The sequence below is a fragment of the Pan troglodytes genome, chromosome 10, assembly GCF_028858775.2.
Source record: "Pan troglodytes isolate AG18354 chromosome 10, NHGRI_mPanTro3-v2.0_pri, whole genome shotgun sequence".
Classification (NCBI taxonomy): Eukaryota; Metazoa; Chordata; class Mammalia; order Primates; family Hominidae; genus Pan; species Pan troglodytes.
Window position 1 is genome coordinate 43,902,501 of NC_072408.2, and position 22,633 is coordinate 43,925,133.

Consider the following 22,633-nt stretch of genomic DNA (forward strand, 5'->3'; position numbering starts at 1 on the left):
CTGTAAATCTTAGTTCATTAAATCACGCACACTAAATTCAATTCTCTCTGAAAAACTAAATCTGGACTAATGATAACAGCCCCTTAGAATCTGTTTCATAGTGACTCATCAGGTTAAAAATTTTACACACCGTGTATATAAACAATACATACCTAAAACTCTCCTTATTCCAAGGCGGAAGAATTACGTAGTAGAAATAACACAACTCGGAAAACCAAATCACAGGAGTAACAAAATCACTCTACACATAAACAAGTTAGGAAGTGGTCAGAACAAAAGCCCTACTTGCATAGACTTTTGTCATTAACAAGTTAGTCAAATTTAAACTAAAGACAAAACCACCTTGGCAGGGTTTGAACACGGTTCCAAAGTATGATTGGAAGGTGGTTTGTGGTAGGATGTAAATGCAAATTTGATTCATTAGACAGGCTGTGTTTTGAGTAAGGCTGACAAGTTCCAACCTGGGCAGACTGTCTAGCTCCATGTTATAGAGGCGCCTAACACAGCTGGAACTCAGAAAAGACAGGCCACTCAGTGACACCATGACCCAGCTAAGAATTCTCAAAAACCGCCACACACGGTCAGATTCATGGCCATTTAGCCTAACATGCCGCCTCAGACCCTCACCAGGAGGGGTGTGGGAGTGTGCAGCATGATGGCGCCCCCTGTGAAAGGGAAGAGGCACAGCACACAACGTCTAAGTTTGTCCTAACAGATGAAGGTCCAGGAGCGCACCTAAAACTTTTTTGAAGCTATAGTAATTATGAATTTTAACTTAATTACTACTTGGGAATAATAAATTTCATAAATTTAGTACTGATTGTGGAGCACTGTCCTGTTTAGGTACGCTAGAGATTTTCAAATTTCACCAGGCAACCTTCTAGTTCTGCCCTTACTCTTCGTGATTTTATGACTTGATCATAAACTGCTTCTCAGCACTCTTTCCAGATGAGAAATTCACCAAACAGCCCCAAGTGATAAGAATAGCCTAATACAACCATGATTATTTTAATTATTCTTCCCTGGCCCTTATCCCAACCCTCTCCAGTACGGATAGAACAAAGACCATAACTCTACACAACTGTGATTGCAGGATCAGAGACATCAGTTTTATATTCAGGTAGGATGTTTTCAGTTTGTTTCCCATAAGAAAACACTGTGCAGAGCTACACTGTGTTATTGTATCAAGAGTTTTCACTTTCATCCTCTCCTGTGATCCCCACAGGAACTCAGGAGCTGAGGCAGGTATAGCTGTCTCACTTTATGGATAGTAAAGCCTCGGAGAAGTTAAGGGGCTCACAAGCGGTAAACCAGTAAAATGATGGAGCACATCTCCAACTCAGGTCTCCAGGGTCTAAGTTCGATCTTTTCCCCACAACACCACACAGCATTCTACCACACTCTTTCTGACAACACTTGGCACACAGAGCCAGCAGGGCCACGGCCACACTAGGAACACCTCCATGTGATCAGATTCAGCACCCTGCAAATATCATTCACATCACTCTCAACACATTCTTACCCTCCCCGTATCAAATGCGCTATTGGTTTTCTGACCAAAGAGCCACACCATGTCTTCCTGCAGTTCATCTCCAGGGATTTAGTGTGTTACAGCCTGGGATAACAATGCCACTGGAAACCTCAAGGTTTCACCATGAATTCCTTACTTCATATTGGTGACTCTACCAATATTATAAAAGAGGTGCTTTATCCCTACTTTATTTTTTAAGACTTTTTAAAAAATTTTCTTAGAGATAGGGTCTTGCTATGTTGCCCAGGCTGGAGTGCAGTGGCTATTTACAGGTGCGGTCATAGCTCACTGCAGCCTCAAATTCATGGCCACACACGATCCCTTCTGCCTCAGCCTCCTCAGTAGTTAGGACTACAAGTATACCCCACCACGCTGGCTAAGATAGTTGTTTATACACAGTGTAAATTCCTTTAAGCCCTTTGTGACTTTAAAATAACTACCTGTACAGACTTTATTAGGGTCTTTCAAAGTCCAGATCAAGTCTTTCTCTTTATTCACATGCATACTTACCTCTATAAAAAATTCCAATTAGCCTGCCTGGGCTTTAGAGAAACCATACTGCCACCTTCTCTCGAGTGGGTAGTATAATGTTTTCTTAGATTCAGTAGCCCACTTTTATTATAGGTCTCATCAGCATAGCAACCAGGGTCTTTCTGGGAATCTCTTTACACATATAGGAGTAACAGGTCAATTTAACAGTCTTCTGGCTGTGGTGCCATTTAAAGAAATAGACTGTGTTCCATTCACCTTTGCATCTCCAGGGCTGAATTCTAGTAGGTCCACACTAAACATCTGCTCAAAAATGGCCATTTATGATGACAACATTAAAGTCCTTTGAGATGGGAAGAAAAATAATATTGTCCCAGTTACTATGGCCATATAACAAATTACTCCAAAAACTTGTGGCATAGAACAACCATTTAATCTATGCATGGATTCTATGAGCCAGGAACTTGGGCAGGGCAGCAGGGACAGCTTATCTCTACTCCACAACATCTGGGGCTTCAGGTGAAGACTCCAAGGCTGGGGCTGGAATCATCTGAAGGCTTATTCACGCTTACATTTGGCGCATGATTCTGGCTGTTGGCTGGAGACCTTCGTTCTTCTTGATGTGGTCCTCTCCAACTACAGGATAAGCATTCTTTTTTTTTTTTTTTTTTTTTGAGACGGAGTCTCGCTCTGTCGCCCAGGCTGGAGTGCAGTGGCGCGATCTCGGCTCACTGCAAGCTCCGCCTCCCGGGTTCACGCCATTCTCCTGCCTCAGCCTCCCGAGTAGCTGGGACTACAGGCGCCCGCTACCACGCCCGGCTAATTTTTTGTATTTTTAGTAGAGACGGGGTTTCACCGTGTTAGCCAGGATGGTCTCGATCTCCTGACCTCGTGATCCGCCCGCCTCGGCCTCCCAAAGTGCTGGGATTACAGGCGTGAGCCACCGCGCCCGGCCAGGATAAGCATTCTTCATCCAAAATGTTCGGACCAGAAAGTATTGCAGATTTCTGATTTTGGGGGATTTTAGAATATTTTCATATATATCTGACTGGGCAACCGTAATCTGAAAATCTGAAATCAAGATGCTCCAATGAGCATTTCCTTTGAGCACGTTGGTGCTAAAAAAATTTTGGATTTTGCAGCATTTTGGATTAGGGATGTTCAACCTGTAGTCCCTTTGTGTGGGTTAGCTTAGGTTAGCTTAGGCTCCTCATAGCATGACAGCTGCCCTTCTCCAGAGCAAGATCCCAAAAGGAAACGAACCTGGCAGAAACTGTATCCTTCTAGCAGCCTAGCCTTAGATACCACAAAGCATCACATCCACCATATACCATAGATCAAAGCTGTCAAGCCTCCACCCAAATTCAAGGAAGGGACATGGGTAGACCCTGCCTATTGGAAAGAGTGTCAAAGTCACATTGTAAGAAAAACATGTGGGATGGGAAATATAGTTGCAGTCATTTAGGAAATACAATTTGCCACAAAGACCCACTTCTTTAGGTCTAAAACGTCCCATATATTTATCACTACTTAAATTTAGAATAAAATAACATTTATTACAAGCCAACTATTAATAAAAGATTGGTTTTAAACCTTTACCTCGAGAGGTATCTAACATCTACAACTTGTTCACTTCGAAATAATTTGGACTTGTATGTTTCCATAGCACGCTTCTCAATACGAGTGAAGAAATAATTCTTTTTTTTTGAGATGCAGTTTTGCTCTTGTTGCCCAGGCTGGAATGCCACGGTGCAATCTCGGCTCACTGCAACCTTTGCCTCCTAGGTTCAAGCAATTCTGCCTCAGCCTCCCAAGTTGCTGGGATTACAGGCACCTGCTACCACGTCTGGCTAGTTTTTTGTATTTTCAGTAGAGACCGGGTTTCGCCATGTTGGCCAGGCTGGTCTCGAACTCCTGACCTCAGGTGATCCACCCGCCTCAGCCTCCCAAAGTGCTGGGCTTACAGGCATGAGCCACCGCGCCCAGCCAGAAATAATTCTTTTAGTTTCTCTGCTACCTCCTCTATCACTGAGAGCACCTTTAGGGAGATATAATTACATAGTGATTAACAGCCTGGACTCTGAGGTCAGACAGCCTAAGCTTAAATCCTGGTTCCATCACTTGTTAGCTTAGCAACACTAGGCAAGTTTCTTGGGCTCACAGGACTCGGGCTGCCCAATTAGAAAATGCAGAAAACTAAGAGAATCAACTTCATAGGGTGGCTCTGAAGAATAAGATAATCAGTATATAAAGCTCTTAGCCAAGTGCCTATATAGCTAAGTGTACAATTAAATGCCAGACATTCCCACTAGCACCAGCCACCGATTCTCTAGCAGGTTTCCCCCAACCTTTAATATTTTTGTTTGTTTTTGTTTTTAAGACGGAGTCTTGCTCTTGTCACCCAGGCTGGAGTACAATGGCACGATTTCGGCTCACTGCAACCGTTGCCTCCTGGGTTCAAGTGATTCTCCTGCCTCAGCCTCCTGAGCAGCTGGGATTACAGGCGCCCGCCACCACACCCAACTAATTTTTGTATTTTTAGTAGAGACGGGGTTTCACCACGTTGGCCAGGCTGGTCTCGAACTCCTGACCTCAGGTGACCCACCAGCCTCGGCCTCCCAAAGTGCTGGGATTACAGGTGTGAGCCACCGCACCACCTTTAATGTTTTTATTTGTTTGTTTGGTTGGTTTTTTTTTTTGAGACGGAGTCTTGCGCTGTCGCCCAGGCTGGAGTGCAGTGGCACAATCTCTGCTCACTGCAAACTCTGCCTCCTGGGTTCATGCCATTCTCCTGCCTCAGCCTTCCGAGTAGCTGGGACTACAGGCGCCTGCCACCACGTCCGGCTAATTTTTTGTATTTGTAGTAGAGACGGGGTTTCACCATGTTAGCCAGGATGGTCTCGATCTCCTGACCTTGTGATCCACCTGCCTCGGCCTCCCAAAGTGCTGGGATTACAGGCATGAGCCACTGCGCCCGGCCTACCTTTAATGTTTTTAAGTGCCTTTAATTTTTTGTCATTGATATTGCAATCTTCCGCAAGTTATATTTTAAATTGCAGTTTCCCACAATATCATTATCATACCTAAAATAACTGACAATAATAGCCTTAATATAATCAAATATCCAGTCAGTGTTCAAAAATCCTTTATTACCTTGAAAAAATTAACAACTAGCTCAAATCCAGATCCAAGAAGGGCACGGTGGCTCACACCTGTAATCCCAGCACTTTGGGAGGCTGAGGTGGGAGGATCTCTTGCGCTCAGGAGTTTGAGATCAGCCTGGGCAACACAGTGAGACCCTGTCTCTACAAAAAGTAAACATATCAGCTAGGTGTGGTGGCACATGCCTGTCGTCCCAGCTCTTCAGGAGGCTGAGGTGGAAGGATTGCTTGAGCCCAGGAGACTGAAGCTGAAGTGAGCTGTGACTCCATCACTGCACTCCAGCCTGGGTGACAGAGCTAGACTCTGCCTCAAAAATAAAATAAAATGAAAATCCAGATCTAAATGAGGTTCTTCCACTGCACTCAGCTAAGAGATCTCCTAAAACCTTTTTCAATCTATAGGTTCCCCCTTGCGCTGTTATTTTTCCTTGCAAGTTATCTGTTGAAGAATCTAGGCCATTTGTCCTGCAGCTTCCCACATTCTGGATTTTTTGGGTTGACTCTCCAAGGTGTCATTTAACATGTTCCTCTCTCCTCTGTATTTTCTATAAGCTATTAGCTAGAGTTAGAGGTTTGTTCTGATTCAGGCTCAAATTTCTGGCTAGAATACTAACAAGTGATGAATACCATCCCTACCATCCCTCACAAGGCACAGAACTTCCAGTTGTCTCTTTTTGTGATGTTAATTCTTTTTTCTTTCTTTTTTTTTTAGTAGTATTTTCCTCTTCTACTCTTCCAGGTCCTGTGTAGGTATTCCCTCTATCTCCACACTCCCCTCCTCAACCCAACACCATTAGCTACACAGATTCTGGCACACACACATCTTTAGTCTAGAAAAGACTAAGTATTCCCTCTTCCAGACTACTTGAAATTTAGTCTGTAATCGATTTCATCCAACATGCAAGATCAAATTCAGTGTATTTCCTTAAGTAGTTCTAAGACCGCGTATCCTAAGGATGGGTTCTTAACCAAAACTGCTTTATTCCTCTCTTGTTCGTGTTTGGATAATCAGTCTCTAATCACAGACGTCCGGCCTAATTCTGTGGCTTCTCCAAGCTCATTATCCCAGTCAGATGGTCTGCATCATACCTATCCTAGCCCAACTATACCATCCATATAAGGAAAGGATCTCGCTGAGCGATCTCACATGGTACTGTCTTTATCTAGTAAAGCTTCTACCTCCCATTGTGCTTTGATGCAGCCGCATCCTCCCCACAGGTCTGTACTCTAGTATCTCCAACCTACTGGTTGTCCTCCCACCCAGCTGCTGACACTGAATCAAATACATCAAAGCTCTTACTTGCTACTAAGCATTTCAATTCTAATATTTCATTTTGAGGAATTCTACTTGGTGGGGGGGTCCAAAACTATAAATGTTAGTTGTGCTATTATGAGTATCATATATCAGGGTTTTTTTAAATATACTTTATCTTTACTAGCTTTTTTCCCCCTGCTTACCAAATTAATCCATGTTTCCTCGTTTAAAAAGAACTTCAATCACCACAGAAATATATAATGTAGATGTTGAGAGCCCCTCTAATTCCTGCCCCAGAGATAATTACTACTACATGTTTGATGTATATTCCTCCAGGGTTTCTTAGGCATACTATTTTTCAAAAGGAATTCTTTTTGCAAATTGATACTGAAAAACTGAGAACCGAACTTGTCCACCAACATAAATTACACATAGAGTAAACATATGATCATATATGTAAATTATATACATCAGATGAGAGTCAATACAATCCCTATCAGAATCTCAGTGGCCTTTTTTTTGTTTTTTTCCAGAAATGAAAAAGCCGATCCCAAAATTCATATGGAACTGCAAGTGACCCTGAATAGTCCAAACAATCTTGGGAGAAAAAAAAATAAAGTTGGAGGACTCATACTTCTTGATTTAAGCTTACAACAAAGCTACAGTTATCAAACAGAATGGTGCTAAGTATAGACATACAAACCAACAGAACAGAATTGAGAATCCAGAAATAAACCCATACATCTATGATTAACTGATTTTCAACAAGAGTGCTTAGAACATACAGGGGGGAGGAAAAGTCTCTTCAAAAAATGGTGATGAACAAATGGATAACCACATGCAAAAGAATGAAGTCAGACCCTTACCTAACACCATGTGCAAAAATTAACTCAAAATAGATCAAAGACCTAAATATATCAACTAAAACTTAAACTTCTAAAACTCTCAGAAGAGGGGTAAAACTTCATGAACTTGGATTTGGCAATGGTCTGTCAGATATGACACCAAAGCACAAGCAACAAAAGTAAAATGGATAAACTGGACTTCATCAAAATTAAAAACCTTTGTGTATCAAAGGGCAATATCAAAAGAATGAAAAGACAATGGACAGGAGAAAATATACGCAAATCCTATATCTGAAAATGGTCTAGAATCCAGAATATATAAAAAACTTTTCAAACTCAACAACAACCCAATTAAAAACTGAACAGGAGCCACGCAAGGTGGTGCATGCCTGCGGTCCCAACTATTCAGGAGTCTGAGGCAAGAAGATCTCTTAAGCCCAGGAGTTCAAGGCTGCGATGAGCTAAGAATACACCACTGCACTCCAGCCTGGGTGACAGAGCAAGAACCCTTCTCTAAAAAACATAATTTTTAAAAAACCAACAAAACTGGAAAAAGACCTGAACAGACATTTCTCCGAAGATATACAAATGGCCTGCAAACACATGAAAAGATGTTCAAACATCATCTCTAATGTATTGCAAATTCAAATGCAAATCAAAACCATAATGAGATACTACTTTATATCCACTAGGAAGGCCATAACAATATGAAAAAGAAATTTAATAAGTGTTGGTGAAGATTTAGAGAAACTGGAACCCTTGGTGCATTGCTGGGACATAAAAGGGTACAACTGCTGTGGAAAAAAGCTTGATGGTTCCTTAATAAGTTAAATCTAGAATTACCCTATAACCCAGCAGTTCTACTACAAGGCATATACACAAAATAACTGAAACAAATGTTTAAACACAGACTTGTACATGAATATTCTCAACAGTACTATTCACAATAGCCAAAAGGTGGAAACCACCCAAATGTCCATCAAATGATGAATGAACAAAATGTGGTATATTTATGATGGAATATTATTCAGCCCTGAAAAGAAACTATTGATACGTGCTATAATATAGATGAAACTCAAAAACATTATATTACATGAAAGAAGCCACACATTAAGATTCTATGTATATGAAATGTCGGCCAGGCATGGTGGCTCATGCCTATAATCCCAGCACTTTGGGAGGCCGAGGTGGGTGGATCACTTACAGTCGAAACCAGCCTGGCCAACATGGTGAAACCCCGTCTCTACTAAAAATACAAAAAATTAACTGGGCACGGTGGCGCATGCCTGTAATCCCAGCTACTCAGAAGGTTGAGACAGGAGAATCGCTTGAACCTGGGAGGCAGAGGTTGCAATGAGCTGAGATCATGCTATGGCACTCCAGCCTGGGTGACGGAGCAAGACTTTGTCTCAAAAAAAAAAAAAATACATAAAAAATAAATAAATAAAAATTAAAATTAAAAAATAGTGGTGATGGTTTGCACATTATGAAGGTACTTAACACTACTAAATTGTACAATTAAAATAGTACATTTTATGTTATACGTATTTTGCTACAATTTAAAACTACTACCATAAATCCCTATTTGCCAAACAACATATACAATATGATCTCAATAACAAAAACAAAAAAAAATTACAGTGTTTTTCAAACTATCTTCTTCCTGAATTTCTAGACTCTCCACCGTGTCCGGGAATCTCTGAACTCACAGAGGAAACCAGTGTCCTTTTCAACAGTTTCTCACTGGTATCTAGTACAGCACCTGGCAAATAGCACTGTGCTCAATAAACCTCACTCAACAGATCTCAGCCTAATAATTTCAGGGGCAGAGGGGCCTCTGCCAGAGTTGCTCAGCTTTTACTCACTTTATATATATTTCTACATTTTCATTTTTAAGAGTTCCACTGTCTTAAAAAGAAAGACAATTGTTAATAGCTACTGATCTAGACAACTGCCAAAATGTTTATGAAAATCTGAATCAGGTTAAAAAACGGCACTAAACTGTTCACAAAATAGAGGCAATGTGTGGCTTTCTTGGGGGGCAGGAAGGCAATAACTAGGAACTGATACTGTACTAGCAAAGTTCTAACTAGCCTAAATAGAAAAATCTTCCAGCAGTAAAGCAATCACATGCTATTTGGTTAAAAGAAAAAAAGACCCAAGTTACATTTTCACCTTTTACAATCATCAAAATTAGATTTTAAAAATACATTAAAACAAAAAGCTTTCAAGTACCCACGAGCCATAATAAAGTCAAATTTTATAGGTGCCAATGGTGGTATACAGAAAAACAACAACAACAACAACAACAAATGTACTGGTAAAAAGTACTTATGAAAAAATATAACTGACTTAATAAAGGAAACTATTTGTATGGTGGGGGGGTGGGGAGAAACACAGATTTAACAATAAGACACTTGATAAGCTTGGTATTTAATTCCAATCTGGGAAAAGGTCTTGGAATGGGGTTTGCATAAGAGAAAGGTGTTTGGAAAGCCAGCTCCACACTATATCCATTCTACAAACTGCCTTTCTGACATTCTACTTGGAGACAAACCCAGCCCTAGAGAGCTGTTTAAACAAGTTCAACCTTAAGTCTCAGTTAGAGAATGAAAGCTTTGTTCTCACTCAGAAGAGACGTTTGATGTTTATGCTAAGGAGACCTGTCATTGCAACTTAATTTATGGCTGACTGTAAATACCTGAACATCTAGCAAGGGCCCACCTGCTGCCCAAGAGAATGTCAAGGTAAGACTGAAATGAGTGGGCCTCATTATGAGGGAGTGTGTCCAATGTTCCTGGGACCTATGTGTACAGACTCAGCTGTCATATTTAGACAATCAGGAAATTGCATTTCTCCTTTGATATCAGTTTATGATGAACATGTAAAACCACTGTTTTCTTTGTTGAGTCTGAATAAACATACTTCTGGCTCAATAGAGCAGGGAAGGATATTTATCCCTGGTATTTTCTTCCTGACCTATTTATTATAGTATGGACGAATGGAGAGGAGACCGTGTATGTCACAGTTTTGAGTGAGAAGAGGGATAGCAATGATTGTTTCAGGCAACTGGGACAATGGAAAAGGAAAAAAGAAATCAGCCAAACTGAGAATAAAACTAATAAGGTTGAGAGATCAAGTTCATTTGGCTGGAATAAAATGGGTAGGTGGTAGGATAAACAGAGATGAAAGAGGTGAGGTAGAAAGAGAGATTATGATGTTCCAAGTAACTCACAAATGTTTGCGGCATTTTTTGAGTAGGTTTAAAATACTATATATACAAGATTATAATAACATTAGAGCAAAACAGAATTGGAATTATTTACCTAGGATTTTACTGAGAGGATGGAAAAGAAATGAATTAATTCAATTAAACAAACTTATTAAGTACTTGAAACATGAAAGGCTCTGTGCAGGCCAAAGCCATACAACAAATAAGCCAGCTCCCCGCACCAATTCTTTGGGCATGGAGAGTGGGAGGAGAAGACAACTATAAACAGTGCAACTCCAACCACCAATACAGGCTGAGGGGAAAAGCAGAGAGGATGGAATCACTGACCGGGAGAACACAAGAGGACGAAGGTCCACACTGGAGGACGCTGGGTTTGGCTAGGAAGAGAAGTGGGGAGAAGCATTCCAGAGAAAAGGAAAAGGGAAAGCAAAGGGCTGTGAAAAAATATTAGCTATACTGGGTTCAGAGTAAATTGACAGTTCGAACAATGCCAAGGTTCCAGCCAAAGGCAAGAAGAGTCAGGGAGACTAAGACCAGATGAAACTGATTGCAATGCTAAGCTAAGGGGTCTAGAGTTGATCCTAGAAGCCACACAACCTCTAGGTCAGACAAACAGGGTGCATTTCCAAAGTTAGATCTAGCCGTAGGATGGAAAACAAATGGGAGATTGAAGGCAGAGAGCCTGGTTAGAAGGTCACTTTTACAGTACTCACAGTTTATAGTACAGTACAATATTTAGAGCACATGTTTTGGACTTGGATAGACTTTGGACCCACTGCTTAACTTCTCTATGCCCTAGTTTTCTCATCTGTAAAATGGGAATAAGAGCCCCTAGCCCCTCAAAGAATAACTACATAGAGTAAATGATACAACACAGGTGCTTAGCATAATACTTTAGTATATAGTAAACATTCAGCAAATCAGATGCTTTTATTACAATTGTCACCTGAACTCCTCATAGTTTGTGGTAGTTCCAACAAGCAGAAAAAAAGTCCATTTGTGTGTAAACTTTTTTTTTTGAGACAGGATCTCACTCTGTCACCCAGGGTGGAGTGCAGTGGTGCAATCATGGTTTGCTGTAGCCTCAATCTCCTGGTCTCAAGCTATCCTCCCACCTCAGCCTCCCAAGTAGCTGGGACCACAGGCACACGCCACCAAGCCCTTGTAATGTTTAAAAATGTTTTGTAGAGACGAGGTCTCACTATATTGCCCAGGCTAGTCTCAAACTCCTGGACTGAAGCGATCCCCTGTACCTCATTCTCCAAAGTGTTGGGATTACAGGCATGAGCCACTGTGGCCGGTCTCTGTGTGTAAACTTCCAAAGGGCAAGGACAGACTCTTTCCTCAGGATCCCTCTCAGCATTCAGCTTGGTGCTAGGCACATCCTGGATATCAGAAATGAACACTGACTGATTACAATTCAATCTTATCTTCTAAAGGTATAAAAGGTAATATGCAAACATATACCAAAGCAATATACAAGGATGTGGGGCAAGGTGAGTCCTCTACCACCAAAAAAAAAAAAAAAAAAAACCCAGAAAATACTTCAATTCCCAGATTCCTCAACTCAAACATCCCAAGCACCTAAAAAACTTATTTCCAAAGCATCCACAATCCCCTCTCCCCTCCACTCACAAATATCTAGAAAAAAGTTATAGTCAGATGAAAGCCACATGTGGTCAAAGGATTTATTTTTATATGTGAGTGATGGGATGGCTGGGCACCAGGTCTCAAGTACCCTCATGCCTATCGTGGGGTATTTCTCATTATTCCCCTCTCTTGCTTTACCTATTTTCACCATCACCATTTGACTCACCCCCACCCAATGCATACATTTTTTAAACCACCACCTAGTTACTATTTCACAGTTCCTACAGGTCAGAAGTCCAGGCACAGCATGGACAGTGCCAGTTAGGGCTGCCTTCTCATCTAGGATTGGGTCCTCCTCCAAGCTTACTGGTTGTTGACAAGATCCACTGCCTTGCAGATGAAGGACTGAGGTCCCCATGTTCCTCCTAGCTGTCAGCTGGGAACCACTCTCAGCTCCTAGAGTTTGCCTGCAGTTCCTTGCCATGTGGCTGTTGGGATCGGCAGTTCACAACATGGACGTCTGCTTGCTTCCAAGCCAGCTGGAACATCTGATTTCCTCTTGTGCAATCAGCTGAGAAATCTCTCTGCTTTGAAAGGGCTAGTTCAATCAGGACAGACCCACCATGATAACCTCCTTTAGATGGCTAAAGGTCAACTGATTGAGACCTTAATTCTATCTACAAAGACTAGCATTTGACTGAATACCTGAAGCAGGTGTGTGTACACCAAACATGGGGAATCTTGGGGGAGTGAGGAGCAGAAGGTGGACTGTAGTAGGCACAACTGCTTTACATCTCATACTTTTGTTTATTGTCCACCTCACCTGGCAGAAGGTAAGCTTTCTGAGAGAAGGCAATTTTGTCTCCTTTCGTTTACTACTGTATCCCTAACACCTGTAACAATGCCTAGCATATGACAGGTGCTCAATAAATATGTGTCAAGGGACCCTTTGGATCAGGGGTCCCCAACCCCTGGGGCCACAGACGGGTACTGGTCCACGGCCTGTTAGGAACCAGGCCACACAGCAGGAGGTAAGTGGCAGGCGGGTACCTGAGCTCTGCCTCCTGTCACATCAGCGGCGGCATTAGATTCTCATAGGAGTGGGAAACCTACGGTGAACCGCGCATGCGAGGCATCTAGCTTGCATGCACCTTATGAGAATCTAACATGCTTGATGTGCCTGATGATCTTTTTTTCTTTTTTTTTTTTTTTTGAGGAGTCTCACTCTGTTCCCCAGGCTGGAGTGCAGTGGCGTGATCTCGGCTGACTGCAACCTCCGCCTCCCGGATTCAAGCTATTCTCCTGCCTCAGCCTCCTGAGTAGCTGAGATTACAGGCATGCGCTGCCACTACCATGCCCGGCTAATTTTTTATTTTCAGTAGAGATGGGGTTTCACCATGTTGGCCAGGCTGGTCTTGAACTCCCGACCTCAGGTGATCCACCCACCTCGGCCTGATGTGCTTGATGATCTGAGGTGGAACAGTTTCATCCCAAAATCATATCGCCCCTACTTCCCCTGTGGGAAAATTATCTTCCACGAAACCAGTCCCTGATGTCAAAAAGATTGGCGACCACTGCCCTAGATCACCATGGTAGGTACTCAACATGCATATGTTTAGTTTGCAGTCTGGAAATGGGACTTCTAACTACATGTATTAAAATTCTGGTTTAGTGAAATTCTACAATTTTATTTCTACCACTTTTGTATACAGTTCTAACAAAATATGGTTAATGCAAATTTATTTGTAACCCCAATATCAACATTCATGGTACCTTCCTGCTCACTGACAGCCATGCACAGAATAGTGAAACATCTGAAACACCCACCACATGCGTTCCCAACTGAGGTCAAACAAGGCAACACCCTGCCTTCTTGTTTCAGCTGGCATACTGTAAACAAGTTATCCTTTCTGCAGTATATTTAGTGTCATGCTTTTCATTGATGATTTTGCTGTATAAAATGGTCCCCCACAAGTAGTGCTGAAGTGCTGTCTAGAGTTCCTAAGTGCAAGAAGATAGTGATATGCCTCACAGAGAAAATACATGTTAGAGAAGCTTAGTTCAGGCATGAGTTAATAGTGCTGCTGTCAGTAAAGTTCAATGTTAATGAACCAACAATATATATTAAATAAGGTGTCTTTAAACAGAAACAAAGCCAGGCATGGTAGCTCAGGCCTGTAATCCCAGCCCTTTGGGAGGCCAAAGCAGGAGGATAATTTGAGCCCAGGAATTTGAGACTAGCCTGGGCAACAAGTGAGACCCCATCTCTACAAAAAAATTTAAACATTAGCCGGGTATGGTGGCATGTGCGCGTGATCCTAGCCACTTGGGAGGCTGACAAAGGAGGATTCCTTGAGCCCAGGAGTTTCAGGCTGCAGTGAGCTATGATGTTTTTGGCTTTTTTTTTTTTTTTTTTTTTGACGGAGTCTCACTCCGTTGCCTAGGCTGGAGTGCAGTCGCGCAGTCTCGGCTCACTGCAACCTCTGCCTCCCAGGTTCAAGTGATTCTCCTGCCTCAGCCTCCTGAGTAGCTGGGATTACAGGCACACCACCACACCCGGCTAATTTTTGTATTTTTAATAGAGACGGGGTTTCACCATGTTTGTCAGGCTGGTCTCGAACTCCTGACCTCATGATCCACCTGCCTCGGCCTCCCAAAGTGCTGGCATTACAGGCGTGAGCCACTGCGCCTGGCCTATGATACACTCTTGTACTATACAGCCTGGGTGATAGAGCAGGACACTGTCTCAAAAAAATAAAAATTAAAAATAAAAATAAACAGAAACACATAAAACAGGCCAGGTTCAGTGGCTCATACCTGTAATCTCAGCAGGTGAAGCCCAGGTGAGTGGATTGCTTGAGCCCAGGAGTTCAAGACCAGCCTGGGCAACATGTCGAAACCCTGTCTCTACCAAAAAGTAAATAAATACAAAAATTAGCCCGGTTTGGTGGTGTACACCTGAGGTCTCAGCTACTCAGGAGGCTGAGGTGGGAGGATTGCTTGAGCCTGGGAGGCAGAAACTGCAGTGAGTGAGATCATGTCACTGGACTCTAACCTGGGCAACAGAGCAAGACCCTGTCTCAAAAAAAGAAAAAAAAAGAAACACATAAAATAAGGTTATGTATTGACAGGTTGAAAAAGTGACCAGAGGCTCGCAGGAACCTAGCCCTGTATTTCCCCTAGGAGCAATGGTTGAAGATTTGGTAATTCAGTTCTACAATTCAACTTTATGGAACTACCACGAATAACAAGACTGTATTAGCCCCATTTTACAGATAAAACAATGAAGCTGATAGAGAGGTGAAGTGGCAGCTCCAGGCACACTATGGCACAGCATCCTGTTTTATTTTCTTCACAGCACTCATGGACTGATAATTGTGTTTACTTATTTATTTTCAGTCTAAGCCATTGCAATTATAAGTTCCATAATAGAGATTTAGGGACTTTTGTTCATCTTGTTCTCTGTTATTTCCCCATGCCAAAAACTGTTCCAGGCACTTACCCAATCCAATGAATAAAGAAATCTCCTATAATGTTAACTGTGTAAATATTAGGGGTGATGTTATGGTTTAAAGGGAAAGGCAGTTACTTTCATTATGCTAAATTCAAAATATTTAGGGAGACAAATGCAGGCTTAAGACTGGGTGGACACTAAAGAAAACCAAAAAGCCCAGAGTTGCCTAAAGTGGCACTGTCTCTGAACCCTAGAGAGCAGATAAAGATTGCCTGGGATGGAAACTTCACAGCTAAACCAAAGTATGGCAACTCTACAGAGTAAAGGAAAGGAAGATACTCTCTGAAATCATATTTTTGCTTAGCACACCATTTCTCCATAACAGAGGAGAGAGAGCAGACATGGACAGAAATGGTGCCTCTGAAGCCAAAGCTCAAGTTAAACCTGCATGAGAGTGAAAAACTGAGAACAGAAACTCAGAGCAGGTATCTGAACCTGGCCATGAGGCAGTGCCTGCAGAGTGAGAGAAATGTAAGTTGGACTTAAAAGGTTCCCGCATTCCCAGTCCAAGTGGAACTGATGGGCTGTGGCTGCCTGCAGTTATGTCCAGCATCAGAAGCACTGGTGAGAAAGGACTCCAGGATTCCCTTTTTATGAATACAGAGAGGAAAATGAGATTAAGACCCTCTTACACCAACTCCTACAACAACAGCTAACACAAGAACTGAAGACAAACAGGCGAGATCCCAGAATTAATGTTCACTGCTACTCGGAGCAAAAATTGAACAGTAAACAATAGAGATTTCAAAATTATAAAGAGCCACTTCAGTATTCTAATTTAACCTTCAAAAATTAAGATGACCTAAAGCACCACGAACTGATAATTCCATTCCACCTCAACACCCTGTGCTCCTCAGCTATTATGAGAACAGACTGCAACCCAATTCAACTCATGTTCCAAAATGCAACAAGCAGCTTCAACAGGACATGCTGGAAGAAGCAGCACATCTCATCGTTTACTGATTCATATTTTGGTAGCAAGGTTACAATTAGCTCACCGGTGGAGAATAAACCTATTTATAACACAGCAGTCCACCTGAAAGACATAATCATCTAAAAAGGTTCTTAGAGGAAAATAAGTGCAGGTTCTTCCTGTACTGATTGCAGATTCCCAAGGTCCTTTTGGATAAAAGTCCTCAGTCTAACCTTCCTGTGTTCACAGTCACCATTCTGGCCACTTCTCAGCCTCCATGTTCTTATGTAACATTTACATAGTGCCATAAACATACCCAGAGTTGCGTAAGAATTAAAACGTTGCCAAACCAATAAAGCCTAAAGCAGGTCACTCCCTCCAGACTGTCTTTGATTAGCACAGGTATGCTGCCTAGTCGACGATGTAAGAGCCTGCCAGAGACAGAAATTAACTTGAGGAAATCTGAAAGGGGTCTACAAAAAAGCACAAAAAGAAAATAACCACACTGTGACATGCTGTACGTCTATCAATCACAGAGTATGTTTTTCTGCTCCTTAAGATAAAAAAGTAACCCAGCATTGCTTATTCACTGAAGTCAGAAACTGTGTCTAAAAATACCTCCCCGCCAACTGGCTATCAGTAAGTCAGTCTCACAAATGTCCCAATAAGACTGACACAAAATATTTCCTTATTTTTACAGAGGGAAAACTGAGGCAGTCACAGAAAGGTTAAGTTACTTGTTCAAGGACAACTTGTAAGGCAGCTAAGTTCTAGGGCTGAAAACCAGCCTCCTCCCTCCATCTGGCTTTAACCTTTAACCAGAGTAGCCATTTTAATATGTTTTATCACATCTGTTCCAGGAGCTGTTTAAACAAAACTAATCAGAGGTCTCTACAAGACTGCACTTCCACTGTACTTAAAATCCATGTCCACTCAACAAAATTACAAGGCTTGGCTTGAAATTAGATTTTTAGTCCACTCACAAAATTTCAAAATGTTCCTATGAGAATGTCAAATATCTCTCTTGTTGCTTTTGTCTTAAGAAATGAATGTCATGTTCTCCTGCTACTAACTCAATTTTACATTTTTAAATGTGAAAATTCCAAAGCCAGGCTTTAAAACATGTACACCTATCAAACGGATGCTATTTCTAACTGAAACTCATTCTCCTTATCACTGGCCTTTTACTAAGTCCTAGTTAATTCATTAATTAATAGAAACACCTATCCCTTACTGCCCCTCACATCAAGTCCAAGTATCAGGCATCAGAGCTGTCTGGCTCTGTCACTCCTCCAGCCCACGTAGGGGAGCACTATATAGGAAATGCAGGGGAGGGGAAAAAAATCAACTTCTTGTTATCCCACAGCCTCTATTTTCCCAGAACTGACGTTTTACTTTAAGCCCTTTGCAGCAGTGGTCTCCATAGCATGCACTATTGGCAACTAGACGTGTCCTGGAAAAAACTGTAGTGTCTGGCCAAGAAGTTTAAAGGCCCTGGAGAATGTTTGCTGGACACACAACCTAATTTCCAATTTACCAAAAAAAGAAACGAACTCCCTATTTTACTCACCTACCTTAACCCCCACAAACATCCATTTTAGGAAGGTTACAAAAAAATGAACTCTGCCCCATTCAGAACCACTTGGATTATCAAACATTCTTAACTAGGCTCACAACCAGAAAAACCCCACAAACACTACATCAAATCAGCAGGGAAATGACTGTTAAAAATCCTGGATATATTAGGGGCAGGATAAAAATTCCTATATGAGGATTTAAAGATTTATACATACACACATAAAATGACAAACCTAGAGGTTCAATCTCCCTTTTTTTTTTTTTACTACCCAGTAGAGAACATTATGTTACACATTCCAAAAACATGGCCCTTAATAAGGCCCGACGAACATCCTTATTCATGCAAATCATTATCTCACCACAAATGTCAAGCTCTGTTCATACACCTTCACCATGTTTCTCAAACCCCACAGCACAGATACCTAAGCCACAGAGCAGTGAGGCCGAAGAATACACACGAGGTGCTTAGGAGAAGCATTAGCCCGTGAACAAAGACCCCGCTGCACAGGCTCCACCACTGGGAACAAATATCAAAGCCGGAGATAATGAACTTGTTTTTGAGATTCCAAAGTGGCATGGTGTCTTTTCTTGACTGTCTGGTTTATTAAAGACGACTGAACCCACCTGAGAATCATTATTTTTAGTGTAAGAGAAGAGAGCCACAGAACACACTTTATCTCCCACTGCTGGAAGGCTAGGGGCTGCTGAGAAGTCAAAGCATCAGGCTTTGTACATCAGGAGCGAATACAATCCTGATCATCTCTCCCAGATCCATCTGTGGGTCAATAATCGCTTCAATATAACTGCCAAATATAACCTTCATCTGCTACCCCAAGGCCAAAACACATTCGCCAAGACTCTCTTAAATGAAATATTTTAGGGTTTCATCTGCTCTTCTCAGCCCCCAAAGCCTCAAAAACAACACAGCCAGCGGAGTGTCCCGCAAAAAGGTACCCGCTTCTACAGAGAGGAGAGTGGGGGTGGTATAAGGCGAGCCGCAGACTGTGGGGATTGGGAGGTAAGGGGTGTGTGAGGGTGGGCGGGCTGGGAAGAGGCATCGTGTAGGAAGGTAAATAAGTACTGACCAAGGGCCGGGAATACAGTCCAGTGGTGGGATCTTTAAATAATCTTGGGGGTTTGGAGACAGGTTCTAGGATTTCACCTGAAAGGCATCCACAAAGTGATTAACTGAATGGGCCCCCCGGGGTAGGGTGGGGGAGGCGAGGAGGAAAGCAAATACACCTAGATTCACATCAACCCTTGGGGAACTCGGTTCCATAGGGTTAGGGATTCCAAAGCCAGGCTCCAAAAAGGTTTAGGGGCCTGTTCGTCCCACTTCCTCCAAATAGCCTCCACGGGGCATGAGTGCCGGAGGGCGGAGGGGGGATTGCCCCACTGAACTCAAGGGATTGAGTGAAGGGGAAATGTGACTCCCTTTCCCAGAACATTAGGGAGGCAGTGGAGGGAGGGGAAGAAACACGCCAAGTGCAGGACCTGAAGGAAAGGTTAGAGACCCCTTCCCCTACAGTCTGAGGTGCGCGGGCTCTCAACATCAGGATCCCTCGGAGAGGCTAAGACCCCACCGCCCGAACCCCGCAGTCTTGGCGGGAGAAAGACGCCCCCCAGGAGCACCTGGAGGGAGGGAAGAAAGCCCCCCGCCCCTGGACACGGTGAAGGGCAGAAACCACGGACCTCCAAATCTTGGAGCTGGAGGCTCAGACTCCCCTCTCTGGAACACGAGGGCGCTGGGAGCGCGACCCCTGAGAGCTGCCCGAATCCAGTTCCGCCTGGAACAGGGCTCGGGTCCCCAGGGGCCCGGCGTGAGCTCCGTCGCCGCCGGGCGGCCGCGCCTCGGAGATCGGGGAAGCTGACTGGGGGTCACCCCGACTCCTCTGCGCCCCCCACCCGGCCATATTGTGCGCGTGGGGAGGGGGCGCGCTGTAGTCCAGCGGCCGCGGCTCGAGGCCTCGCCCTTGCCGGGCCCTCTCCATCCCGGCCCCCGCCCCCCGTCCCAGGACTCACCCTGGACCCCCCGGGGCCCGGACCCGCCGCTGCCGGCGAGCAGGAGGACAACAAGGGGGAAGAAGGAGGAGGCTCCGGCCGACTCCGCCATAGTAACCACCACCACCGCCGCCGCCGCCGCAGCCCAGCAGCGCCCAGCGCGCGCGCGCGCGCCCCCGGCGCCTCCCCTCCTCCCGCGGCCCGGCTCCCGCCTCCCTCTCCTCCGCCCGGCGCCTGCACGTGCGCTCCCGGCGGAGCCGGCGCCGCGGCCGCCGCGCGCGCCCCCGAAGGGCGGGGCCGGGGCGCGCGCGGGCGCCCGCCTTAAAGGGGAGTGTCCCTGTTAAAGGGGTGGGCGGGGCTCACGCCTCGGCCAACCTCGCGGATCGGTGCCGAGCCCGGCGCGGAGGAGGCCGGAGCCGAACGTGCAGTCTCCTCCCTCTCCTGCACCCCACGCAGCGCAGAATTATCTTATCAGAGTCGATCCCCCGCCCCTGTCGAATATTCTACGAATCCCGTGCGTGTTCCAGTTGCTCCATCCCTGCGCCTAGCCTCAAGCCCCCAGCGCGTCCCCTGGGATCATCGCCGCGGTCTCCTAACTGGTTTCCCTGCCTCGCCTTGCCCCCTGCCATCCTCTGGACGCGGCAGCCTGTGTGATGGAATCGCGGCACGCGCCTTTTCAGAACATAGCAAGGCTCTTTATTGATGACAGTATGGGTGAGGGTGCCGTGTGAGGCACTCTGACTGGGCTGGTAGGTAGAACCCTTTTGGTAAACAATTGGCATTATGCATCAAATGCCTTAAAATCTTCATATCCATTTACCCAGTATTGTCCCCTGTCCTCAAGAAATAATAAGAGGACAGATGTTTATGAAAAATGTTAACTGTATATTTATCATTGTAAAAAAGGTAGAAACTAAGTAGACAATAATAGAAAATGTTAAATTATGGCCCATGCATATGATGGAACATTATTTAGTAATTTAAAATCCTGTTTACAAAAACTATTGACATGAGAAAATGCTTACAAGATAATGTTAAATTAAAAAAGAAAAATGCAACACTGTTTACAGTATTATTCAAATTGTACTGATAATATGTGTTTATAGGAAAAAAAGACTGGAAGGATATTTACCCAATAGTAACAGTAGTTATTGCCATAATTTTTTTACTTTTAACATTTCAATAATTTCTAAATATTTTTCAAATAAATGTTACTTTCAAATCTAGAAGAAATGCTTAAGAAAGTAAACAAATCACTCCGTATCTTTCTGAAAAGAGGTCAGTTTCTTTAGCTTGAGAAAGAACTTGATATAAAGGAAAGGGCAGAATTTTTGCAGCCAGAGAATTCTGGATCTGAATTCTGCTTCCTACTAACTAGCTGTGAAAACTTGGGCAAGGTTTGAACCTCTCTAAGCACAGCTTCACCATCTGAGATCTAGGGGTGGAAAGGATGGCCAAGAGATAGGGAGAACAGTTGCTTAAATGGAATTCTCACCTTCTAAGTTTCACCAACCTGAAGAACTCCCATCGTCATATCCGGAAAAAATAAAGCTGAAGACACACTCGCCAGACACAGTGTACACACAATCACATAAAGTCATGGGGAGGCATTGTCTACAAGTTGGTCAGTGTAGCTGGATGAGTAAATAACTTATTCTCCTCTCCCTCATCTCCCCCAAATAGGCACACCCCACCCAGTCCATCTAAGTGGTTTCTAATCCATGCTCTATCCACCAAGCTGTGGTGCACACAGTGCTAGGTTACTGTGTTAGTTTCCTACTACCAAACTGGGTAGCTTAAAATAACAAATGTATTCTCTCACTGTTCTGGAGGCTAGAAATCTGAAACCATGGTGTTGGCAGGGCCATGTGCTCTCTGAAGGCTCTAGGGAAGAATCCTTCCTTGCCTCTTCTAGCTTCTGATGGTTCCCAGGATCCTTGGTGTTGTTTGGTTTGCGGAAGCATAACCCCATGTCTTCACATGGTTATCTTCCCTCTGCATCTACATCTCTGTCCACATTCCTCTCTTCTTATAAGGATACCAGTCATTGGATTAGGGCCCACCCTAATCCAGTATGAGTGCAAATGATCTTAATTGGTTACATCTGCTGCTAAGATCTTCGTTCCAAGTAAGATTACATTCGCAGGTTCCTGGTAGACACGAATTTTGGGTGGACACTATTCAACCCAGTACAGTCACCAACCCCTGCAGTTAAGAAGGGAAAGCCAACCCCTCAGGAGCACATATCTGAAGCCAGGGGGGAGGGAGGTGTCTTTCCTTATTCCTTGCTAAGTGCTGCCACTGTGACTTCGAGGCCAGGGGTCCCAGAGGGGACCTGTGGTTGCTTCACTCCTAGACAGTAAAGTCAGCCACACAGCTAAATATACAGATCAGGGAACCAGAATGCTGGCTCCACAGACCAAATGCCACCTCCGTCAGCTCCATCAGCTCACTTGACAGCATTGAACTTTGGGCAAGATACTTTACCTCCCTAAACCTCAATTTACTCATCTTGTAAAATGGA

General features: G+C 43.7%; 1 protein-coding gene across 4 annotated transcripts in view; it reads right to left on the minus strand.

Moving 5' to 3' along the window:
• The window catches only part of ACVR1B (activin A receptor type 1B), a 45,725-nt gene extending 25,413 nt beyond the window's left edge, over window positions 1–20,312 (minus strand). The window contains exon 1 of one of the 4 annotated variants that reach the window (XM_003313692.7): window positions 20,131–20,312. In XM_003313692.7, coding sequence (XP_003313740.1) covers window positions 20,131–20,221 — 91 coding nt within the window. In that variant the 5' untranslated portion in view covers window positions 20,222–20,312. Of the gene's footprint in view, window positions 2,707–20,130 lie in introns of those variants that run through there. The other 3 variants (XM_001145219.8, XM_063786661.1, XM_009425365.5) reach the window with 3 other exon arrangements.
• Between the last annotated feature and the right edge of the window lie 2,321 nt (window positions 20,313–22,633).